The sequence below is a fragment of the Cucumis sativus genome, chromosome 7, assembly GCF_000004075.3.
Source record: "Cucumis sativus cultivar 9930 chromosome 7, Cucumber_9930_V3, whole genome shotgun sequence".
Lineage (NCBI taxonomy): Eukaryota > Viridiplantae > Streptophyta > Magnoliopsida > Cucurbitales > Cucurbitaceae > Cucumis > Cucumis sativus.
Window position 1 is genome coordinate 1486938 of NC_026661.2, and position 21656 is coordinate 1508593.

The 21656-nt window shown below is 33.3% G+C and overlaps 3 protein-coding genes across 8 annotated transcripts; all 3 read right to left on the reverse strand.

Annotated features, from left to right (window-relative positions):
* Positions 1 to 1444: 1444 nt before the first annotated feature.
* LOC101217754 (pentatricopeptide repeat-containing protein At2g17140) lies at positions 1445 to 7137 on the reverse strand. 2 transcript variants are annotated; one of them, XM_004144838.3, is made up of 4 exons: positions 4562 to 7137; positions 3698 to 3914; positions 3229 to 3364; positions 1445 to 2600 (listed from the first exon to the last, which is right to left on the reverse strand). In XM_004144838.3, the coding sequence occupies exons 1-2, from the start codon at positions 7060 to 7062 to the stop codon at positions 3788 to 3790; spliced, it is 2628 nt and encodes an 875-aa protein (XP_004144886.1). In that variant the 5' UTR covers positions 7063 to 7137; the 3' UTR covers positions 1445 to 2600; positions 3229 to 3364; positions 3698 to 3787. The 2 variants fall into 2 exon arrangements, with proteins under 2 accessions (XP_004144886.1, XP_011658630.1); XM_011660328.2 differs by having other exon boundaries at positions 3229 to 3372; positions 4562 to 7136.
* A 1075-nt stretch (positions 7138 to 8212) lies between these two features.
* Positions 8213 to 13106, reverse strand: LOC101209082 (probable galacturonosyltransferase 3). 2 transcript variants are annotated; one of them, XM_004153574.3, is made up of 9 exons: positions 12844 to 13106; positions 12305 to 12357; positions 12108 to 12156; positions 11261 to 11305; positions 11034 to 11171; positions 10648 to 10779; positions 10231 to 10565; positions 9202 to 10147; positions 8213 to 8744 (listed from the first exon to the last, which is right to left on the reverse strand). In XM_004153574.3, the coding sequence occupies exons 1-9, from the start codon at positions 12907 to 12909 to the stop codon at positions 8469 to 8471; spliced, it is 2040 nt and encodes a 679-aa protein (XP_004153622.2). In that variant the 5' UTR covers positions 12910 to 13106; the 3' UTR covers positions 8213 to 8468. The 2 variants fall into 2 exon arrangements, with proteins under 2 accessions (XP_004153622.2, XP_031745054.1); XM_031889194.1 differs by lacking the exons at positions 12108 to 12156; positions 12305 to 12357; positions 12844 to 13106 and having other exon boundaries at positions 8403 to 8744; positions 10648 to 10775; positions 11261 to 11311.
* A 3024-nt stretch (positions 13107 to 16130) lies between these two features.
* On the reverse strand, positions 16131 to 20506 carry LOC101210490 (probable serine/threonine-protein kinase PIX13). Of its 4 annotated transcripts, none has more exons than XM_031888353.1 (7): positions 20365 to 20506; positions 19760 to 19851; positions 18594 to 18916; positions 17601 to 17736; positions 17350 to 17492; positions 17063 to 17186; positions 16131 to 16931 (listed from the first exon to the last, which is right to left on the reverse strand). In XM_031888353.1, the coding sequence occupies exons 2-7, from the start codon at positions 19824 to 19826 to the stop codon at positions 16483 to 16485; spliced, it is 1242 nt and encodes a 413-aa protein (XP_031744213.1). In that variant the 5' UTR covers positions 19827 to 19851; positions 20365 to 20506; the 3' UTR covers positions 16131 to 16482. The 4 variants fall into 4 exon arrangements, with proteins under 4 accessions (XP_031744213.1, XP_031744214.1, XP_011658631.1 ...); XM_031888354.1 differs by lacking the exon at positions 20365 to 20506 and adding an exon at positions 20195 to 20213; XM_011660329.2 differs by lacking the exon at positions 20365 to 20506 and adding an exon at positions 20155 to 20174.
* Between the last annotated feature and the right edge of the window lie 1150 nt (positions 20507 to 21656).

The following is a 21656-nucleotide window of genomic DNA, read 5'->3' on the forward strand; positions in this document are numbered from 1 at the left end:
GAAGGGTAAAACGTTGAAAGTATTTACAAAATATAGTAAAATGATATATTATATCAATAATAAACATTGATAGTAGACATGAATAGAAATATATATGATTTTGTTATCTTTGAAAATGTCTACCATCTATCGTCGAATAATTTCTAAAATTTTACCATATTTTGATTTATTTTGCCAGTTTATATATTTATGTTAATCCAAAAAACGTAATTATTTTATGGAGATGCATATTTTCATTCAAATATTTTAGTTTGAATTTTCACCTCAAGGTTCATGTGAGTTCTCTATTAATATTCCTTTCATTTTCTCTCAAGCTCTACTTTATCTTTCTTCTTTTTGTTCATTACTTTATATTCACTTCATCATACTATATTAGTTTTATGCTATGATTCTTCAATTTTGTATTCACTTCATTTTTAAAATAAACTATTTACAATTATTTTATATGTAAATATTTCATGTCCTCTAGTTTTCTATAGTTGATATTGTATGGAGAGCCCAACATAAGCTTACCCAAAAACTTCATCTTTTAAAATTTCTACTTATTGTATCAACTCATATAGAGGTACTTTACAACGTACATTTAAGTATTCTCGTTATGTAGAAATGAAAGGTTAAAAGTGAATTATAGTCTAATAATCAAAGTTTCATTAACTAATTACAATAATTTTCATCGTTTCTTGAAATTTTCATCAATATTGATTTTCTCATAGAATTGAGACCTCGATATTTTCATCAACATCGATATTTTGAACCTTAGACAAGACACAAATGAGTATCTGACATTTAAAGGGCAAACCTATGCTTTTGGATAAATGGGTCCTAGATATTGTCTCGGAATCTTTTGTTTTTTATACTGTGTCGATGTGGGTCAAACGACTATCACATATTTCTATGAAATTATACACTAAACAAAGGCTTGTTGTTGTTGCTAGTATCTTATAACAAGTGGACAAGTATTTGCACATTTTGCTCACCTACAACCATGATATTAAATTTTCATTAACATGATGTTTTCATAATTTCATAGGTTGTACATCACCATGAAAAGTAAATTGGCATGACAAGTCCATGAAACACAACAAAATAAACGTAAATATCATATATAAATAATAAACATGCTTACTTTCATTTTTTTAAAAAATCCTAAAATATTTATTTACCGATCTAAATATATTTTTTTAATTTATTGCTTTTATAATCTTCTCTAGAAATATCTACCTTCTATAAATATTTCCATAAAATTAAGATTGCCATATTACATGACATTTTAAACTTTTGGCTAAAGAAAAGCTGAAGGGATCCACAAGCAAAAGTGAGGGTGGTGGAAATTGTTATACATGCGGCGGTCTTCGGCCCTCCGACGAAGATGCGGCCAACAATGTTCTCCTTTAATATTTGTTAATTCTTATAAATCTTCCTAAAAGTAATGACTTCTGCTGTCTACATAACAAAAACTGTCTAATCTTTTGTTGATGATCAGTTGAATGAGTTCACACACCTTCACCATTCCGATTCTTCAGTCTCATGCTAGGCATCCATTACAATACCATAAATGCCTTGATTTAGACAGAAAAACTAGTTTGAATATGAAATACACACACAAACACACCCCTGTTAGGCCATGCTGGTCTGCCATGGATTGTACTCACTAAACAAGTTGAATTTTTCAAAGTTTTCTTTGAGCCAACGGGATAACCGTCTTCTTTCTCCATTCACCATGCAATGTTGTTAAAAAGCAAAAGAAAACCTTGAATCTGAGACTTGACAATTTTTAATGAATGCACGAGTCCGCCACAGTTTTTTTTATATGGTTTTTGTTTTCAAGTAACTATTTATGTACAAACTAAGCTACCTAACCATTGGCTGCTTGAACTTCCTGTTTTTGCAGTTTGTTCAACTTCTCTAAAGTGGATATGCAGGCAACATGGATAACAAGGTGCCCTTCCAGAAAGATCAAGAAAGTAGGTCATTATTCTCTCAGCAAACTCCAGCTCGTGGTCGACTCAGTTCAAGGTGCTGATGGTTCGATACAGATTGGGACTTTCTATGAAAGCTTCCCACAATTGAACAATCCCAGTTTTCCTGATACTGACCATTGTTCATCCACGATGGTGAGAGACCATCAGAGGCAATAAACTATCAAGTTGGCAATGGCTCGTTCAGCCATCGACCCCATGCAAAGTCCCCATTCTCTTCATGTACTCAGACTTCTGGTTCAGGCAGTCAGTGCCCTACCGGAGCAAGGCAACATACCAACTGCCACCACTATTAACACCTCAAATGGTGGACATGTATTAATGCTCCATGTCAAGAGGACCCAAAGATTCTGAGATCTGAAAGCTTCCCGTCATTTGGAGAACATCCTAATAGTTTACCTTCCTTACATGGTGGCTGAAGAGTTTGCCCGGCGACTAATACAAGAGTTGATATTGGGTATCTCGACAATAGTAGGAAATGAGTTATCTTGACATGTGATGCAGACCTTGAAGAGTATAAGGAAATATAAAGACTATCTCCTAGACAAACTAAATCAGTCTCTGCATCCAATGGATTTTTCAGCAAACTTTAAAAAGCTCAATTGGCACTAGCAACCCATCCTGAAACCATCAAAGATATTACTTCAATGAACTTGTCGCCTATTTTCTAAAACTTGGCAGTTGCAAATGGTGAGATAAACAATCTGATAACAAAAATTAGGAAGGTAAGATGACTAAAGTAGGAAACTAGTCACTTTTTTATAGCAGAAAAGGGAGTTTTTAACTTTTTCTTAAAAGATAAACGGTATAGTAGAGAAAATAAATAGAACTTACTAGGATGCTTTTAAAAATTTCTCGCTAGGTATGTGTCACATACAAGAAAGCACATCTGAGCTATCCAGTTGAGAGATTGCATGAAAGGCTAGAAGTTCTACGTGAATTAAAACCAGTTCCCCACCACCAAAAACTATATATATAGATGGCTCCTCAACATTTCTATTTCTTTCATGCTCCGTTCCATATATATTGAAGTTTCAAGAGTCTAATAACTCAAAATTTTGCAAATGCCAATGAAAATGCAATGTAGTTTTCTCGAGGTCTATTAATTTGATGCCCCATTACGCATTCCATTTTACTAGGCTACAAGACTTGGAAATAATTGATGAGTATGGATGATTATACTGGACAGAACATGCTCAAAAATAAAAATTGCAAGCAAATACCATTAGAACATGGAAGAAACTATTACCAGACTGCTCTCTGATAGCTCTAAGCTGACACAGTGAAACTACGAAATGCTGGTGGAGTTTCCACTTTCCACAATGTATAACAAAATCTCAGGGCTTCTGTACTTTAATCATAATGTTCCTTTTCTTCTCAACGAACTGAAAAACTAAAAATTAATGGTATCTATGAATAAAAATTGCACTGCCTCTTGATAATGTACAGCAGAATAAAACTATCAGTGGAACAGTATAGCAAAATGGATCTCATTCATTCCAAGTTCTTTCACGAAACCTAGAAGTTTGAACCCACCTAAAATTTAAGTTTAATATAAGTAAAAGCCATGATTAACTATTAAAGGGTAATTAGCGATTATTAAGCATGTAAACTAAAACGACTAATCGATCTACATTTGTTACATACAAAGTTTATCGTCCTCTATTCTTTTCATTTTTATGACTTGGTAACCAAGAATCCAGAAAAAAATAGTTTACCTGATGAACTGATGTCCCTAGAAAATTTAATGCCTCAGCAGATTTTAGCATGTTTTCATGTTTGCCTGTCCCTCAAGAAATTGAAAAACTTTAAGCATCACCATCCCAGTGATCACGTGTGCTAAATTTCTGTGGCTGGGAAGTTGCAATACTTCCTTGACCCCAGCCTTTTAACACACGCTTAAGAGTTTTCTGTGCAATCCCACTGCCATCGTTTCTGTTGAAGTTGTGCATGTCCAAGCCAAACACATGACACATATAGAGCAGAAAATTCAATATTCAACATGAAAGAAATTGATTTAATAGCCTTATTATTTTTACTATCCTTGGTCTTTTTCAAGTTCAACAAATTGATAACTGGAAATAGCGATCTACTACTAGAGCGCTTGAGAGGACTTTCACTCTATATTCAAGGTTGACTATCAAATGATCATCAAACGTGTGCAGTTGCAAAAAATAACTGCCTAAAAATATGCACCATGTAACTAGATGTTAATAGGTCTTATGGCTAATGCAGAGTTAAACGAGGAGGAAAACAATATAATTATGTTTCTTCAGTTTTGTGCAAACACGAGTGGACTCTTAGGACAAAAAAATTGCCAGAATTTCAAGGAAAAAAATGGTTCTAAAATTCCCATTGGTGAAATCATTCAATATTTGGATCAAAATAAGTGATACATATTTAAAAAATTTAACTACCACCTAGTATCTTATATTCTTCATACAATGTATTATGATTGAGTAACACTTGAGTTGGATTTGAATAATGTCACAGACAATGTTCTTAACCGAATCCTCAAAATAGCAGCAAACCTAGTGGAGATAAGTACGACACAGATCAAATATATTTTGAAAGATTCATACCTGTGAACTATCTTTTGCCAATCACTTTCATCATTATTATTCAATCTTCCACGAATATTCTTATTCTCATGTTCGTTGAAATCTGTTTCTGAAGCCATTTCCATCATCCTTTCTGCAAATTCATCAGCTGCATGCTTGCTCCCTCTTTTACCCAATTCATCAATCACTGGCATGAATGATGCAGGGTCAAAACTATACTGTTTATCCATCATCTTATGAAGAATGAAACTAGCATCATCTAACTTTCCGTCCTTGCAAAGTTTTTCAATCAGGTCCCTATAAAGAAAATTTTTCAAGGCTAAAGATCTATCCAATGCAGCTTCAAAAAGCTCTTTAGCCTTCAATGTTTCACCTCCAGCTAGTAGCTCATTGAACATAAAACTATACAAGGATTCCTTATGGCCACATAGGCTTAAAGCTATCTCAAATAATTCTTGGGCGGCTCCAAAGTCGCAAGCCTTGAAAAAAGCTCCAATTAGAATCCTAAAAGTATATATATTAGGAGATATCCCCTTCTGCAGCATTTCATCCAAAAGACAAGTGGCATCTTTGAGTTTCCCACCTTCAGATAGGCAGCTAATAATGTTATTATAAGTGTACACGTTAGGAAAAATTCCTCTTTCTTTCATCTCATCCATCAATCCATATATTTCAAATATTTGATTTTCACTACCTAAACCCTGGATCAGTGAATTATATGTTCGAAGGCTCTTGTTGCAACCTTTTTTCTCCATTTCTTTGAGAACTCTAAAAGCAGACGATAACTTACCTTGTTTACAGTAATTATATATGAAAGTATCAAATATTAGTGAATCAGGAGATAACTTTTTCCCAATCATCTCCAGAAGCTTCTTTTTTGCTTCATCAACCCGCCCTACCTTACATAATCCACCTATTATGGTTGCATATGTGATCGAGTCTGGCAAACACTTCTTCCCATTATTACGAATATCAAAAAGATCAATAAAAGAGTTCCCTAGATTACCAAGAGAAGCACTTCCACGTGTCCACATGCCACTCACTATTTCAATAGCTTTGTCCAGATTCCCAGCTTTACAGAGGCCATTAATCATTGTATTACAAGTTACATTATCCAACCCATAACCTCTTTCATTCATCATTTGCAGCAAGTCTTCCGCCTCTGATGCCCTCCCCTCTTTCCACAGGCTGTGAAGTAGGATGTTACAAGTATACATATTGGGAAAGCAACCAACCTGTATCATTTCACGAAGAACATAGTTGGCTTCAAGTATCTTTCCTCTCCTACAGTATCCATGCAGTAAGGTACTATAAGTTACAGTATCTGGAGCAACACCACTCTCTCTCATTAGGCCTAATATAGATCTTGCATCAGAAAACATTCCATATTTACAAAGTCCATGTACCAAAATGTTGTAGGAGTAGAGATTGGGTTTTATATTCTTTTCTGCCATCTCATTAAGAATTAAATGAGCTTCAAGGAGCTTTCCACTTCTAACCAATCCTAACATCCATATGTTATAGCTTCTCAAGCTCAGAGTTTCAGAATTTTTCATAGAATCAAAAATAGCCCTAGCTTCCTCGAACATTCCTTCACTACAAAATCCTTCTAGCATTAAATTATATGTTACGGTATTAGGCTTCGGTAACCCCATCTCTTCATCTATTTGCATATCTCTAAAAATTCTGGAAGCTTCTAAAATTTGCCCAGATTTACAGAGGGCAGCAATTCTACAATTGAAAGTTACAATATCTGGAGAAAGACCAACCTCTCTCATCTTTTCCACCAATTTCTCAGCCTCCACAGTCTGACCTTCTCCACAGAGAGAAGATATCACAGTATTGTACGCAACCCTATTAGGCAAAGCACCAGAGCTCCTCATCTCGTCCAAAAGATCAATCCCATGAGAATGGAGACCAGCTCTACAATACCCACGAACCAAAATCCCAAGACTAAACTCATTAGGCTTACACCCTTTTTCAGACATTTTATCAAACACTTCTCGTGCATTCTCCAAGTACCCCATTTCGCAAAGCGCACTTATCAGCAAATTAAAAGTATAAGTTTGTGGTTTAACTCTCGCAACAGCCATATCCTTATATAGCCAAATCACACAATCAACACGGCTTTCCTTCAAAGAACACCGAAACAGAAGATTATAGAAAGAAATAGGAGGAGGGTCATGAGGAAACCTGTCTCGAAGCGATCGAAACTGAGAAATGGCGTTTTCAAGGAGACCCAAATCAGCCAACGTTCGAACAAGTGAAAATCCAGATGGATGAGCAAAGTCCCGGTGCTGCGACAAGAGGAGTTGGTGAAGGTGATCGATCTGTGGGTGCATTTTTGCAGTGATGAGGATACGGGCAATAGCGGGTACAGATTGAAGAGAGGGCTTGAAGAAGGAAGAAGAAGCGGGGATCGGGGAAGAGAGGATTCGCTTGAAGAGAAGCCATGCTAGGTTAGGATTGTTAGAATTAAGGTAAATGGCTTTCGAGAGCTTGGCTGCTCGGTCCATTGGCATTAACAAACTTTAGTGTGGGTATGCTGATTCAGTTGGAAACGCGGGAGGAAGATGACAATACACACAGTCATTAAGTTGGTTATTTCCAATCATTTTTCAAATAAATTCTTGATTTCTTTTTAAAAAATAATGTTATTTTAATATTTAGGAGAAAGTTCGACCATAATGTGATTTTTCAATTTAATGAAAAATAAATATAGTAGAGGAAAATGAATAAACAAAGATAGAGTAAAGTACGAACTATGGATAAAAATGATAGTTTTAATTTGGAGCAAAGTTACGTAGAATACATCACTTCTATAATTCAGTTACAATTTACGTGATAATTTATGTTCGTGCATGCATAAGCTTTGTCAAATATTTTGATCTTTTGTCCATGATTTTGATATTTTTATTATTTTTATTATTTTTATTATTTTTTTAGTTGATTTAATAATGAAATCATATATATTTTAGTAAGTAATTATAAAATAAAATCAAAGTGATATTTAGGTGCTGTCTTGATGTTTTTTTATCTTTGGATTTTTTCTTTTTCTTCTTTAAGCTTCTGAGAAGTATGTTTTATTTTTAATAATTGGTTTTGAAAAGTTTAGTTTAGGTTAAAGGATAAAGAATTGAAGTTCATTATTTATTGAACATTGCAATATGCCTTTCTTTTAGTACATTATATGATGTATGTAAAATATATCATTATTTTAAATTGAATACTAATAATATTTTAAATACTCAAAATCATGCCACGAAAGTAACCGAGATTATAGTTGGAAATGATCTCCCTTCGTTTGATTCGAGTCTTCCAAAAATTGTAATTCAATTAAAGTATACATTTGGTTCGGTCTCTTAATTTTGAGCTTATGAATAGAGAGCTTGTGAATCTAAAGTTTCTTTAAGTTTTTACTTGCAATCATTAGATGATGTAACACAAAAGCCAAATTAGTCTCCATGTTGTTGCTAAGAAACCTCAAAATCACCTTCTAATCATTATTATCAACTAAAAATTAAGAGAATGTTTGGCCTATCCATCTCGTAAGTTAGTGTTAAATAACTTAACTCTATCAACACCAATAGCTTTTAGAAGTTTGTAAATTTAAAGGAACTTCATCTTTCCAATAATTTGTTTTGCATATTTATCTACCAACGTCATATTTTCTTTTTTTCTCTCTATTGAGGAACAAATTCAACACCCTAAATACACACTTCCTAAATCCAACAAAAACATCTAAAACACAAACTTTCTAACTCGAACATATCACGTAGAACTCAACTAAGCATGCACACCAAACACCACCTGACTAGCTTCCATGGGCAGGCAGTCAGTAAAGGAAATCTTAGAACTTGAATAGCAAAAACGATCTACTTCATTCCTTTCTATAGAAAAAATGGGTGAAAAAAGGGGGGGAAAATTGTTATTCACTGATGTTACAAAGCTGGAGATAAGGGTTGCCATACATCACATATTTAGACCAGTATGACTTGTACTTGGAAACAGCTAAATCTAACCAAGGTTTGTAATTTCCATTGTAATGGATAACTGCAGCATTCTCTATTTCCGTTACGTTGAGGGCGGGGTCGTATCCGAGCCCCAGCACATGCCACCCTCTGTCTAGTGGATAAGTAAGATTGTAAAAAGTGATCAAACCTGGTGGTAGCGACCCAAGTTTCCACAGAGTTCTGTCCTCGTTCTGTACAGGGGTGGTTTATTCAATTAGCAATCCAAATGGATTTGATTAATAGAAAATAAGAGCTATGTGTTCGTGCATAGGAAATTAGATGTGGATTCCATTACGTCTAAATAAAAAGAAGTGTTTGTGCTTGAAAAAGTAACTTTACAAAACCAAGGTCTAAATCTACTCCAGCTTAAAACATTTGCAGAAAACTCAGAAGACTTAAATATGGAAAATATATGGTATTATCGTCAAGATAATCGAGTATTTTTTAAAAAGGTTAGTCTCTCCCAAATTTCCCAAAAGAAACTACACTAAATTTGCTCCAAACCCACTCCCCGTCTATTTATAATTAAAAGTCCTAACAAACTTACGAGTTGATTTCTAATATGGCTTTTTTAACAACCATACTAAAAATGATAAGAATATCAAAGAATTTAAAAGGCAAGCAGAAAAAAGATATAGTATGCTTTACCAGATCTTGCCAGTAATGGTAAATTCCAGTCATGTTTCGTTTTCTCCATTCCTTCAAGTCAAAAATATTCATGCCGAATGCCCAACCACATGCATTTGGATCAAAGTTCTCCGATATCTTTGGATTTGAGAAGTTGAGATATTTATCAAACCTATGAAAGCTTTCTTTACAGGTCTCCACTGCCCCATTCACCATACCTTTCAAATCAATGTCCCACAAGGACGTTAAATCCTTCTGAACTACGATATCATCATCCAAAAATAGGATCTTGTCCAACTTGGGATACACTTCAGGGAGGTAGAATCTAAGATGATTTAGCATGGACAAATACTTCGGATTCCTGTACTTCAGATTATCCATGCCAACGGAGAGGGAAGAAGGATGATTCGCCTTGAAGTAGTATTCTTTAAGTCTTGCAGATTCAAGTTGTCGGAGAACAGAGCAGTAAGAGGAATTCAACCACTTGAAATCATCAATGTTTTGAACATGGATCGTCGGTTTTGAAGGAGAATTAACAAGAAACCACATTCTCATAGCAGCAAAATTCAGCTTATCTGTGACAATATGGAAAACGTGTTTCTCAGGTTCCTTAGCATGCAAAACCGTGGAGTTGACTACAACGGAGGTTGCCAATACATTATCTGAGAAAATAGCATAGTGATACAGAGAAGGATTTTCAATCTTTTCTCTGTCAATATTATGATTAAGATGATGGCCATGTAGGAAATAGTCTCCTGCTAGCTGTAAAGGGAGGCAATGCAAAGATTTAGGGACTGTTTTGGCTGCTAACTGAGTCAAGAATGCACTCTTTTTCTTTTGGGCATTCACATTTTCCTCTGTTGATTGTAGCATGGCTCTCAACTTTCTCGCCATAGTAAGACAATCATACAGTTCATCTTTGGCCATTGCCAGAGCATGACCCATTGCTTTTGCTCGATCTAGTGCACTAAAGAAAAAAAAGAACATTGCATGAACACCAAGAAAAATATACAAGTAATAGTAGGAATTGAGTACGAAGCTTGTGAAAACCTTGGATGAAGCCCAGCATCTGAATTAGCTTCCCCAATGGCAAGTTGACTTTCTCTACAGTGTCTCATTAGAGTATTGTAAAGTCCTGTATCATTCTTTGACCTGGCTATATTTGCATACGCTTTGGCCATTATGATCTGATCCCGCATAAGTTTCAAGGTGGAATCGGATTTTGGATTTTCGAAATCCCTCCTCCAAATGCTGTACTTTCCCTTCACTGTAGTGTCAAAATTTTGAGACCGTTCAATAGCAGCAGCTGCCATCTGATTGTCTATCTCTTTATCTTCTCGAATCAATTCTGCAGCTCGTAGAGCCCTCCTCTCCAGTCGCATTGCCTGAAGCAATAAAATATTAAAAGTTACTCCAAATTACAAATATAGGTATGCATATGCCAGGTAGAAGTATCGGGAAAATCACCTGTCGTTTCAGCTTCACTGGATTCATTGATGATAAACGAGAAAATTCAGCTTCACCTTCTCCAGGAGGATGGTCATCCACAGAATGCACCATGATCTCTTTATTCTCCTTCCTGGAATTTAATTGGTCTGACTGAAAGGAAAAAATATATGAATTATATTTTACATGAGCATATGCATCAGGTAAATAGAGTATTATAGTTTCATGAGCAACAACAAGAAGATGAAAAGAAAACATATCTTTCCGATGTTAAACATTGAAACGACTACGAAAAGTTTGAATCTATCAAACACAACAATAGGTATAATATAACGTTTCACCCATGCACATTATCTACACAGAAGCATTCAAGAGGACTTAATCAGCTTAAAAAATATTCACAGTACCTGGGAACTCAAAGGCTGGTGATGGTTTCCATCCAAAGAATTTTCCCATATCCAGGAGGCAGATAAATCCTTCAATTTGACCCTACCAAGGCGAAAAGCACCAGAAGGATCACTGTAGGCTGCAATTATGTCGATATCCTGTTTGAACCAAAGGATACAAACATAAACATTGTAAGTGTTAAATGCAAAGAATATTTAAATTTACGAACTTCATAACACATTAACACCTTATCATCTTCATTGGTGCTGATTCTATTTCCCGTATCTTGCTCCTGCAAGCATTTGAGTTGGTCAATAGGTGCATGAACTTCTGAATGCATAAAACTTATAAAGAAAACAAAATTAGAACCGAGAGTATGACAAGAATCCCACAACTAAGTGATGGAATTTTTTTCCACTAGGTGTAATGGGAGGAAGAAACTAAAATCGTGGATAGAACATAACTTCATCAAGGAAAACCTCTAATGACATAAGTCCTCAGCCTTCAATTCAGGTGCAATAAATTTTGTTTAACCATCTATCTACTTCAAGTATCTTAACAATTACAGCCAGGGCATAACTAGCAAAATAAGTTTATAGTAATACAGGCAGGATAAAACCAGAAAAAAAAACCACAATCACTTGGAATGACTAATAGATAAGAAACCAAATGTAGGCAATGATATTGCTACATGTTATCATTGCCACAGTCATAACAACAAAGTATAAATAATGTCATATACTAAACAATATTTACATTTCCATTGACTTAGAGGCTAGATGATAGGATATTCTGCTGAAGAAAATTTAAAAAAAAAATAAAAAGTTCAGGGCTAAAATGCATACATACAAACATCTTAGTCCTCATGTATTAATCAATTTAAGTTTTTTAATTTCATAATGTCGGTGTGGTTAGTCCACTACTGAAACGTTTTATAGTGAGGATACTATAAACTGGTGATGATAGGAACTCGCCTACCAACTAAATGGCTAGATGGATTAAAATAAAAGGATATTACTGACAAAATACATATTAGAAAATAGGACAGAATCGTTAGATGCAAAATGTGCCACAAAGAGACACAAGTGTGATACCTCTCCATCACCACATTGAACACATTGATACGTAGGCTTCCCATCTAGACTGCAGCACATAAAAATCAAGCTTAGCCCAGTGTTTATCTATCAGATGGAAATCATTTATCCAAGCATGATAATCATACAAAAAATAAAGCACAATTAAATGAAAGAATAAAGAAATGGCATAACAAATCTTTCGGCAATCTTCTTACGTGAGAGAAGCATTGGATGCATCCACTCCAATAAGACCAACGAGTGATACAACCTGCATCGAAAATTAGGCTTAAACTGCATCTATCTGGAAAACGGAAATAGATATACAATGACAGCTAGCTACGATCTAATCATGTGAATGAATTCTTTTAAATTCAGAAAATAAAGACACAATCAGAGAAACACTATTACGAAAAGATTACGACACAATAGAATAACAAACTTAAGATCAGAGCCAACAGTGTGGTTCAATTCAGTAAGGAACAATCAAATCTAAAAACAGAAACAAAAGTAAAAGAAAATATAAATTCCAAAAAGTATCCAAAACAATCGGCATCAATCAACAGCAAACTACTCCGAAAACTGCTAGAAAAGTAATTACAAGACACCGTCAATGTCTACGAGAAATTCAGCTAACAATCGCTACAGTACCGAATGAGAAGGATCAATTCAGTACCACATTTCAACTAAAAAGAATACAGAGAAAAAAAAAGAAAGAAGAAGTAAATACTCGGGGAGAGGAATCGAAAGCTGTTACCTGAAAGACGGAGAAGATAAAGAGAAGATTCAAGGTGAGAGAGATTCTTTTAGGGAGAAGTTCCATGGCAGAAAATTGAGAGAGATGATGAATTGGTTATCGGTTATAAGTAGAACGAACGCAGTATCTTGAAGAATCAGTTCATCTTCATTGGCCAGCGCGGGACTGTCATGGGGAACTCCATGAGAGCGCGTTTCAAAGTCGGTAGATCAAGAAGAGGGAATATGGAAGAAAATGGAACCTCACTCTCATTGTAATTCTCATTTTCTAATAGATATATATATATTTTTCTCATCTCAATTCTTTCTATTTCCTCATTTCAATTTGTTCCATAAAACAGATACAATCATGAAGAATTATTGGAAATTATTATAATTGTTGGATTATAATTTATTTCAAAATTTATCTTTTTTTTTTTATAGATATTATTTTTAGAAAAGTTATTGGAAATTAAAATTAATATTTATGTAAAATCATACGAAATTTATGATTTTATCTCTATTTAATAATGTCTATCCACTTGTATATTATTGATATAATTTAAAATCTTGCTATGTTTTGTTTTATATTTGAAAATAGATCATATCTTCGATAAATAATTGAAAAAACTTGAAAATATAAATTTTTATCTTGCAATTTAACGTATGAAAGACAATTTCTAATATGTCATGGAAAAATGATATTCTTCACTAAGATATAAAAATTTTATTATTTTTTTTAGTTCAACATTTAGAATGACAGAGTTTAAACCATTACAAGAAAAATGGAAGAGAAAGAAAAAAAAAATGTCATAAATGACAAAATGCACGTTTTTTTGTGGTAAAAAGTGAAAATCTTCACTAATTTATGTCAGTTTTTAAATGTCACGAAACTTAATTGATGGTAAAAATGTCATAAATGAGAAAAATACGCATTTTTTTTACAAAAAAGACGAAGGTTTTTTGTTAACCTCCCAAAAGGAATCATGTCAATTATCGTTAAATTAAGCTCACTTATACAGAAAACTTATTGTTACTAGGTCCTATAGCAAAAGAAATTTATATCTTTTTCTTCACTTCTCCCTCTCTTAGTTTAAAAATTGAGTTGTTTTAATAAGTTTTCTCCATGTGCAATTTCAAACTAAAAAATAAAATAAATAACATTGATAAAATATTTATAAAATATAGCAAAATTTCATATTTTCTCAATCATAAACGTTTCTATAAGTAATATTAATAGACATTGATAGAAGTTTATCAATCCTACTATTAATATAATCCAAAAATTTACTATATTAAAAATTTGTATCTAATCGATTGTTAGGCATAATTTGTGTTTAGTTTTTTTAAAAAAATATTACCTATAAACATTTTCATAATAAATTTTAAAAATATGTTCCTATATTATATTTTTTTACACAAAATTAACGTTCTTCTTTTACCAAATTCAACAAAAAAAAAATCTTAAATAAAAGTACATAGAAAGATGGATCTAAACTAAAAATAAACAAACTCTATATAAACATTTTAGCCAAATAATTTTAATACATACAAACGTAAAGATTTAGGTACTTTATACCAACATGAAAAGAGAAATTGATAGTTGAAGAAACTAAATAGATAGGAACATAAAAACTCAACAATTGAAGTAAATGCCTTGCATGATTAGAGAGAAAGATGCTATGCTCCACCCACTACCCTAGCTCTTGAAAATGGGAAAATGGTTAATTAAGGACAGTTATTGCATGCCCAAGTTGTTGAAGGGAGATTTGAAAATGAAATCCACATGGCTTTCATCATGCAAAGTGGCCAATCAAAAACAATACCTTTCCTCTTACTTGGATCGACTTTTGATTCGATTCGATTTAGTTCGATTTCTTTATTAGTCTTTAAATTGGAAGAACCAAAGCAATGCTCGTACCCCGCAACATATACCACATCTCTCACAAATTGACATCACGTTCTGTTAGAAGCAGTTCATTTGAATTCTTATTGATATTGATTGGGAGAATTCAAAATATTTTTAAGATATTTAAGTTGCTCACCTTATATTTAATTGGTTTTGAGATACAATGTTTGTATCTGCACCCATAAAGTTTGAATATGTATTTGATAAATAATAAAAATAAGAAAAAAGGCAGTTGCTAGTACATCCAAATTATATCAAAATTTAGATTTAGCTCTCTCATAGTCTATTAGTGATAGATTATATCTGTTACAAACTTAACAATTAAGGAACACAAAAAAATTTGTATAGAGATTGGTACACATATATGTGTGGTTCACTAACAGTGTGTTAGCTATGTCTACAGGAGCAAAGAGTGAACAGTATATTATTTGAGAAAATGTTTCTCTGAATACAAAAAACGTCGCTGGAGTAAAGTCTATATAGACATTCCAACAATATTATTTATTAGATTACTATTATGCACTTAATTAATATCTCTAAATGTGTTACTAATTGTAATTATCCTAAACAAACAAATGATATCAACATAGTGGTGAATCGTCGCTCTCATTTAGATAGAAGTAACATTTTCCATCATTATTAATAGTAGGAAAGACATTGCACAATTATATTTAATCATATCAATTAGAGTAGTATTATACAAATCAATTAATAAATTAATAAATTAAGCGACAGAAATTTGGAAAATTTAAATGGTAAAACAGTTAAAAATATTTTTAAAATTTTACAAATTTCATATATAGCAGTTATAAATCTAAACTTTTGTTATATTTTATAAATGTTTTGGTTCATTTTGCTATATTTGAAAATGTCGTTAAAATTTTTTTTTGTATACTATTGTGTAATAAAATGTGTGGAGATTCTCTTTGTTAAACATAAAAACTAAACGAAGAGGAATTAGGCATAATCAACACTAAATTACTCCAATTTTTTATAAAGCAATGAGTTATCATTAGTCGACCAAAGTTGGTTTAGTAAAGTGTCAAACAGACCTCTACTTCAATGAGTAAGAGTCGGTCGGTTTAATACTTAAAAATACATTTTGGAAACCAAGGCGAAGGACTTTATCGAGCTTTAACTTTTAGTCCTTTCATTCAAAGAATTCACCCTGCTCAATTTAAAACTTTCCGAAACCGATCAACCTCTCGTTTTCTCACCGACCAACTTCGGTTTAGTTTTTTAGTGTATCATTCTCATCCCTATAAAATATGCATCGTAGTCACATATTCTCAAATGTAAATAGATTTATTTAAACTTCTAGACCAAGTAAAAGTGGAGATTCAAACGTTGATCTCTGAAACAAGAATATATGTCTTAGTCTTAGTCACTTGGAGTTGGAGTCTTATAAGCGGATTTGTAAATTGTGTATTGAATCAAAATAATTAGGTTATAACCTCTCTCTCTCTTTCTCTCTCTAATTACAAAAGACAATATGGCTTCATCAGTTTTGCCACTTAGTTTCTTGTACAGATAAAACAATTTAAGTTTTACTAACAAAAGAAAACAAGAAAAGCTGGACTTCAAAGATCAAACAAACTTGACAATCCAGTGTCATGCAATAACTGTCCTAACTCCCAACATCCACAACCTAAGAAGTACTTAATTACAATCTTACAACTGAGAAAATGAACTTTCAAACTAACATCTCTAAAGAAACATATGAATGAAGAAATCAGAGTGGGATAAGAGAATCTATCGGCATCTGGGTGGTGTTTGATTAGCATGGCCTCCATATTGCTTCATGTGAAGTGGAGAATTATGGTGAAGTGGCTGATGAGCATTGCGATTTGATGCCAGACGGGAAGCACGGTTACCAGTCTCGATCAGTTTCTCGTTCACAGTTTCGATTTGTTCCAATGTCTCGACCACCTCTTTCATCGATGGTCGGTTTTTCTGCTCTTGCTCAATACATTGTAGAGCTAGCTGAGCCACTTGGAATGCAGATCTGGATGGATATTTTCCTTCCAACCGGAAGTCCATCACGTTTTTCAGCTTCCTTCTCTCTGATAAGAATGGTTTTATCCATTCTGTGAGGTGTTCTTGCCCAGTTGGACGATTTTCGTCGAGAGCACGTAAACCAGTCAACATTTCAATCAATACGACTCCAAAACCATATACATCGCTCTTGACATACAGATGTCCTGTGTCATAAATATCATCATTAATTTCAACTTGAAAATTGCTTGGAGATATAAGCTCCAGTTTTGGAATTAAAATTGACTCCTTCAACAAAGACGGCCAATTTTGAAAAGTTTTAAAGTTTTTGTTCTACCTGTGGTAACGTATTCTGGAGCAGCATAACCATGTGTGCCCATAACTCGAGTCGTCAGATGAGATTTGCTTTCTGAAGGACCCAATTTCGCCAAGCCAAAGTCGGATAACTTTGCTGTATATGACTGCAGGTAAAGGAATATTGGGGTTACGACAAATACAAGGAGATTAGACATAAAAAGGAAAAGATGATCATAAAAAAGTTTGTCAATGAAAGATTGAGATTAGTATAAGACTCTTTCTTAATGTGTATATTTATGTGTAGATTCATAATAAATATTACTTTACCCCATCAAGCAGAATATTAGAAGCCTTGAAATCTCTATAAATTACTTGCTTGTCTGATGTGTGCAAGAACGCTAGCCCTCGAGCAGCACCTATAGCGATCTTAAGCCGAGTATCCCATCCGAGTGGCGTAACTGCCGATCCTCCTGAATTTCACAGAAATGTTGTTTACACTTCAGTAAACAAAGCTAAGAACACTGCAATTATTTGAAAGAAACATCATAGTATATAATATCATCAATTAGTTTTCTTACTTCCAAATAGATGGTTCTCCAAGCTTCCTTTTTGCATGAACTCATAAGTAAGGAGTAACTCGTGATCCTCCCAACAATAACCCAATAGTTTCACTAGATTTGGATGAGAAAGTCTTCCCAAGAAGCCCACTTCTGACTGCACAACCAACCATACTATGTTGTTATATGTCCATTTTTTCAAAAAAAAAAAAAAATAGAAAGAAAGAAAGAAAGAAAGAAAGAAAGAAAGAAAGAAAAAATCTTAAGAAGGAAACTTGGAATATGCAACAGTCATTGTCACTACAAAGTCGGTAACAAATTGATCAACTTACGGATGGACAGTTCTGATGGTAGTCTTGAACAAGTTTATATGTTTATACAATAACACATGCTAAGAAGATAAAGATAGGAAATCATAAAAGTTTCAAACACAGCCTACGTAGTTCATATTGTCCCATCTCGTTCATAGAGCAATTCATACTGTTCCATCTAGTTAACAATTCTGGTAGCTCAATCTTGCCTAGTTTAAAAATTATTGATGGTAGTTGCCACTGCCAGAGGTAGCAGTACGGTGAAACATGACTGATGGATATCACATTCAGGTGTTGTTTCGAAATGGTGTAAACATACTTTGTCAATTCTTCAATAATTAAAATCTATTTAGTTGGTGTCTTTTTCTTAAATGTTTTCAGTTGAGTTGTTCTTAAACATCACTCAAGTAATTCAAATTTGAGTCCACCCATGATTTTTATTTATTTATTCCTTTAAATAGGTGGGTGTTTCAGACCTCACTCTTTGATTTATGCTCATGGTTCACTCCATGAACCCTCAGAGAGGCTTAGCTCATTCTAAGGTCAGATCTAAGACAAGAACTTGAAGTTATTTAGTTTTCAACCTAGTAGCTTGGAATCAGGACACAGGGTGAGCAATCTCTTAATAGAAAAGTTTCTCCCTACCATAGTTCGAGGAGATTTTAAGGACGAGAGTATTCTTCTCTATAACTATATAATTTACCTGCCACTCCTCAAGTCCTTGCACACTGTCAGATTTCAACTTTTTTACCGCAATAACCATCGAATTTCCCTTCCTTCCAAGGCCCTTCTCCTCGAGCCAACCTTTGTAAACCTTGCCAAAACCTCCTTCACCAAGCAATGCTTCAGCTCTGAAGTTTTTGGTTGCAGCTTTGAGCTCTGCCAAGCTATACTCCCTCAAGTTCGAAGAGGGCAAAATCTGTCCATGTGGAAAAACTTCATCTCCACTTGCTGCAGAGAATTGACTGTTCTTGGAGATGTTGCTGATAGTTGATGATGTTGTCAGACTGGTTGTCTGGGATATAACTGTTATAGCCACACGTTTGAATCATATAAATAAGGGAAACTTTTCCAAATCGTAAATAATATAATCATTATCTGCATGTTGCTCTTAGTCTCGGATCAAACTTCAATGGAAAAATCAACCACATACACTTAAAAAGCTAGGAAATATCAAACATGAAACAAACAAATACCCATTTGGAAAGAGTGGAAAAGTGTTTCAAAAAGTATTTCCTCATCAAAGACTGATAAACAATACACAACATATATGACTCAAAATTCGATGGAAAAACCAACCACGTACACTCAAAAAGCTAGGAAACTCCAAACATGAAACAAACAATTACCCACATGGGAAGGATGGAAAAGAGTTTCAAAAAGTAATTCCTCCCCAAAGACTGATAAAAAATATACAACTTCTATACCTCAAAATTCAATGAAAAGCCAACCACACACTTCAAAAGCTATGAAACTCCAAACAGATGAAACAAAAAAATTACCCATAAGTGGAGTGGAAAAGAGTTTCAAAAAGTATTTCCTCTGCAAAGACTGATAAACAACAAACAATATATACAGCTAAAAATTCAATGGAAAAACCAACCACACAAACACCTAAAAAGCTAGAAAACTCCAAACATGAAACAAACAAGTACCCAAATGGGAAGAGTAGAAAAGAGTTCCAGAAAATATTTCCTCCACAAAGAGTGACAAACGATATAAAACATAAATAACTCAGAAGTTTAACCAAAAGAACCCCATCAAAGAACCCCAAACTCTAAAGGGGGAAAAATAATTTGGGAAAACTTGCAGATATCAAGCACAAACTTTAAAATAGAACTGGATTCAAGTAGAACCTGCTGAAATTACCTGAACTGAAATGTCCAGTGGTACTAGGAGTATGATTATCAACTGGAGAACCCCAACAAATCCCCATTTATCTTCTCTATCTCTCCCTCTTCCTGTTGAGAGCACAAAAAGAGAGAAGAAGAAGAAGAAGAAGAAGATAATTAAGGAGAGCCCTTGTGAAATAAAATAAAATCAATCCAGACTAGTCAGTCAACTATATCATTTATCCCTCATCCCACCTGTACATTTCTTGACCAATTAATTCAGTAATCACCCAATTATCACAAATATAATCCAATGAACACGAATTTAAGGGGAAATACGCAGAAATGTCAGTAGCTATTGAAATCAATTGCGGTGAAAAAGCAGGGGAGTAGACAAAGGGGGTGTTTAGATTGAAGATTGAAGGATTTTACCGGGAAGAATGAGTCGCAGAAATTTTAAAAGAAAGGAAACCTGGTGGGGACTGAAGAAGATGACAACAGACTGAAAAACTATTTGTTTGTTCAAAGTCAACTGCCGTGCATGATGGTTGTTTGGTTTCAATCTATCTAACTACGTGCAAAATTGAATTCAAAGATGACGAAAAGGAATAGAAAATTGATAAATAAGGAAGTAAAAGTTACTTGTAACTGTGGGGTCGCTATTGTCCGCCATGGTTGGCCACGCCACGCCAACTGGAGCTTGCTTTAACTAGAAAAAAAAAAAAATACAAAACAAAACAAAACTTGGTTTGTCATTCTGATTCATGGGTTACATTTGAACATTACCTAAGACTCACGGAAAGAAGTGATCATAGTGATAAGAGAACAAAGATACCAAACACGGCAAAGTAAGCAAAATCAACGATGGTGAAATTATATTTGCTAACATATCTAAACAAAGAGTTCCTTTTTAGCTTTTAGATTACCGTTCAAAGCAGATGGCATTTTTTAATAAACTTTTAACTTTCAATTTTATTCTTTAAAATTAAGATTCATTTTTCTATTTTTATTTTTAAAAACTATTTCATAATTACAAAATGGTATAAAAAATAAAGATGAGCTCCAAACACTATCCCAATTCTCTTTATTATTCAACATGAACACTTCTAAACAATCACATTTCACCAAAAAAAAATATGAAGGAAGGATTTAGACGGAGCTCTCGAATTCTTGTCAACGGTTAAATAATCATTTAAAAAAATAACTTTCAAACCTATCCACATACTGAGACAAGATGAAATCTAAACGATGTCATAATATATTTATATCTAAATTTAAAATAGAATGATTGACAAATTACTAAATACAAAATTAGAGTGAGAAACCAATACTATTGAAAATGTCTATAATTTTTTTCTTAAATTATCCTTTTTGGTTTATTTATTTGTTATTAAAATAGTGTTTTATTTATTTATTTATTAACATTTTTACTATCAATTTTGAAAACGTAGGTTAAGGTAAGGATTATCCAAGATTATAATCTAAATGCTAATATGTACTTTATAATTATATGTAATCAATACTATTTCAAAATCCCTCATTTGCTACATTATTTACTATTTGCTATAAATTTCACTATGTTACGTAGATCTTTTTTTTTTTCAAACAAAGATATTTTAAACCTGAATATGACTTAAGAATCTTATAATTCAATTATATAATAATCAACTTTTTGGTCACCAGGCATTTGATTGTATTTTCTAATATTTATTAAGAATATAATGATTAAAATGGAACCTACTTATAATAGTATTTTAACAAAATGAAAAATGATCTAAATCCACTTATAATTGAATTTACTTGAAAAAGATAATTGATGTCTTAGTGCTTAATTATTACATCCTTTCTCAATAATATATTAAATTTAAAAATATTTCCAATTCTAATAATTGATGCATGCTAATAATAATTACTTTTATCGAAAAAGTGAAAAC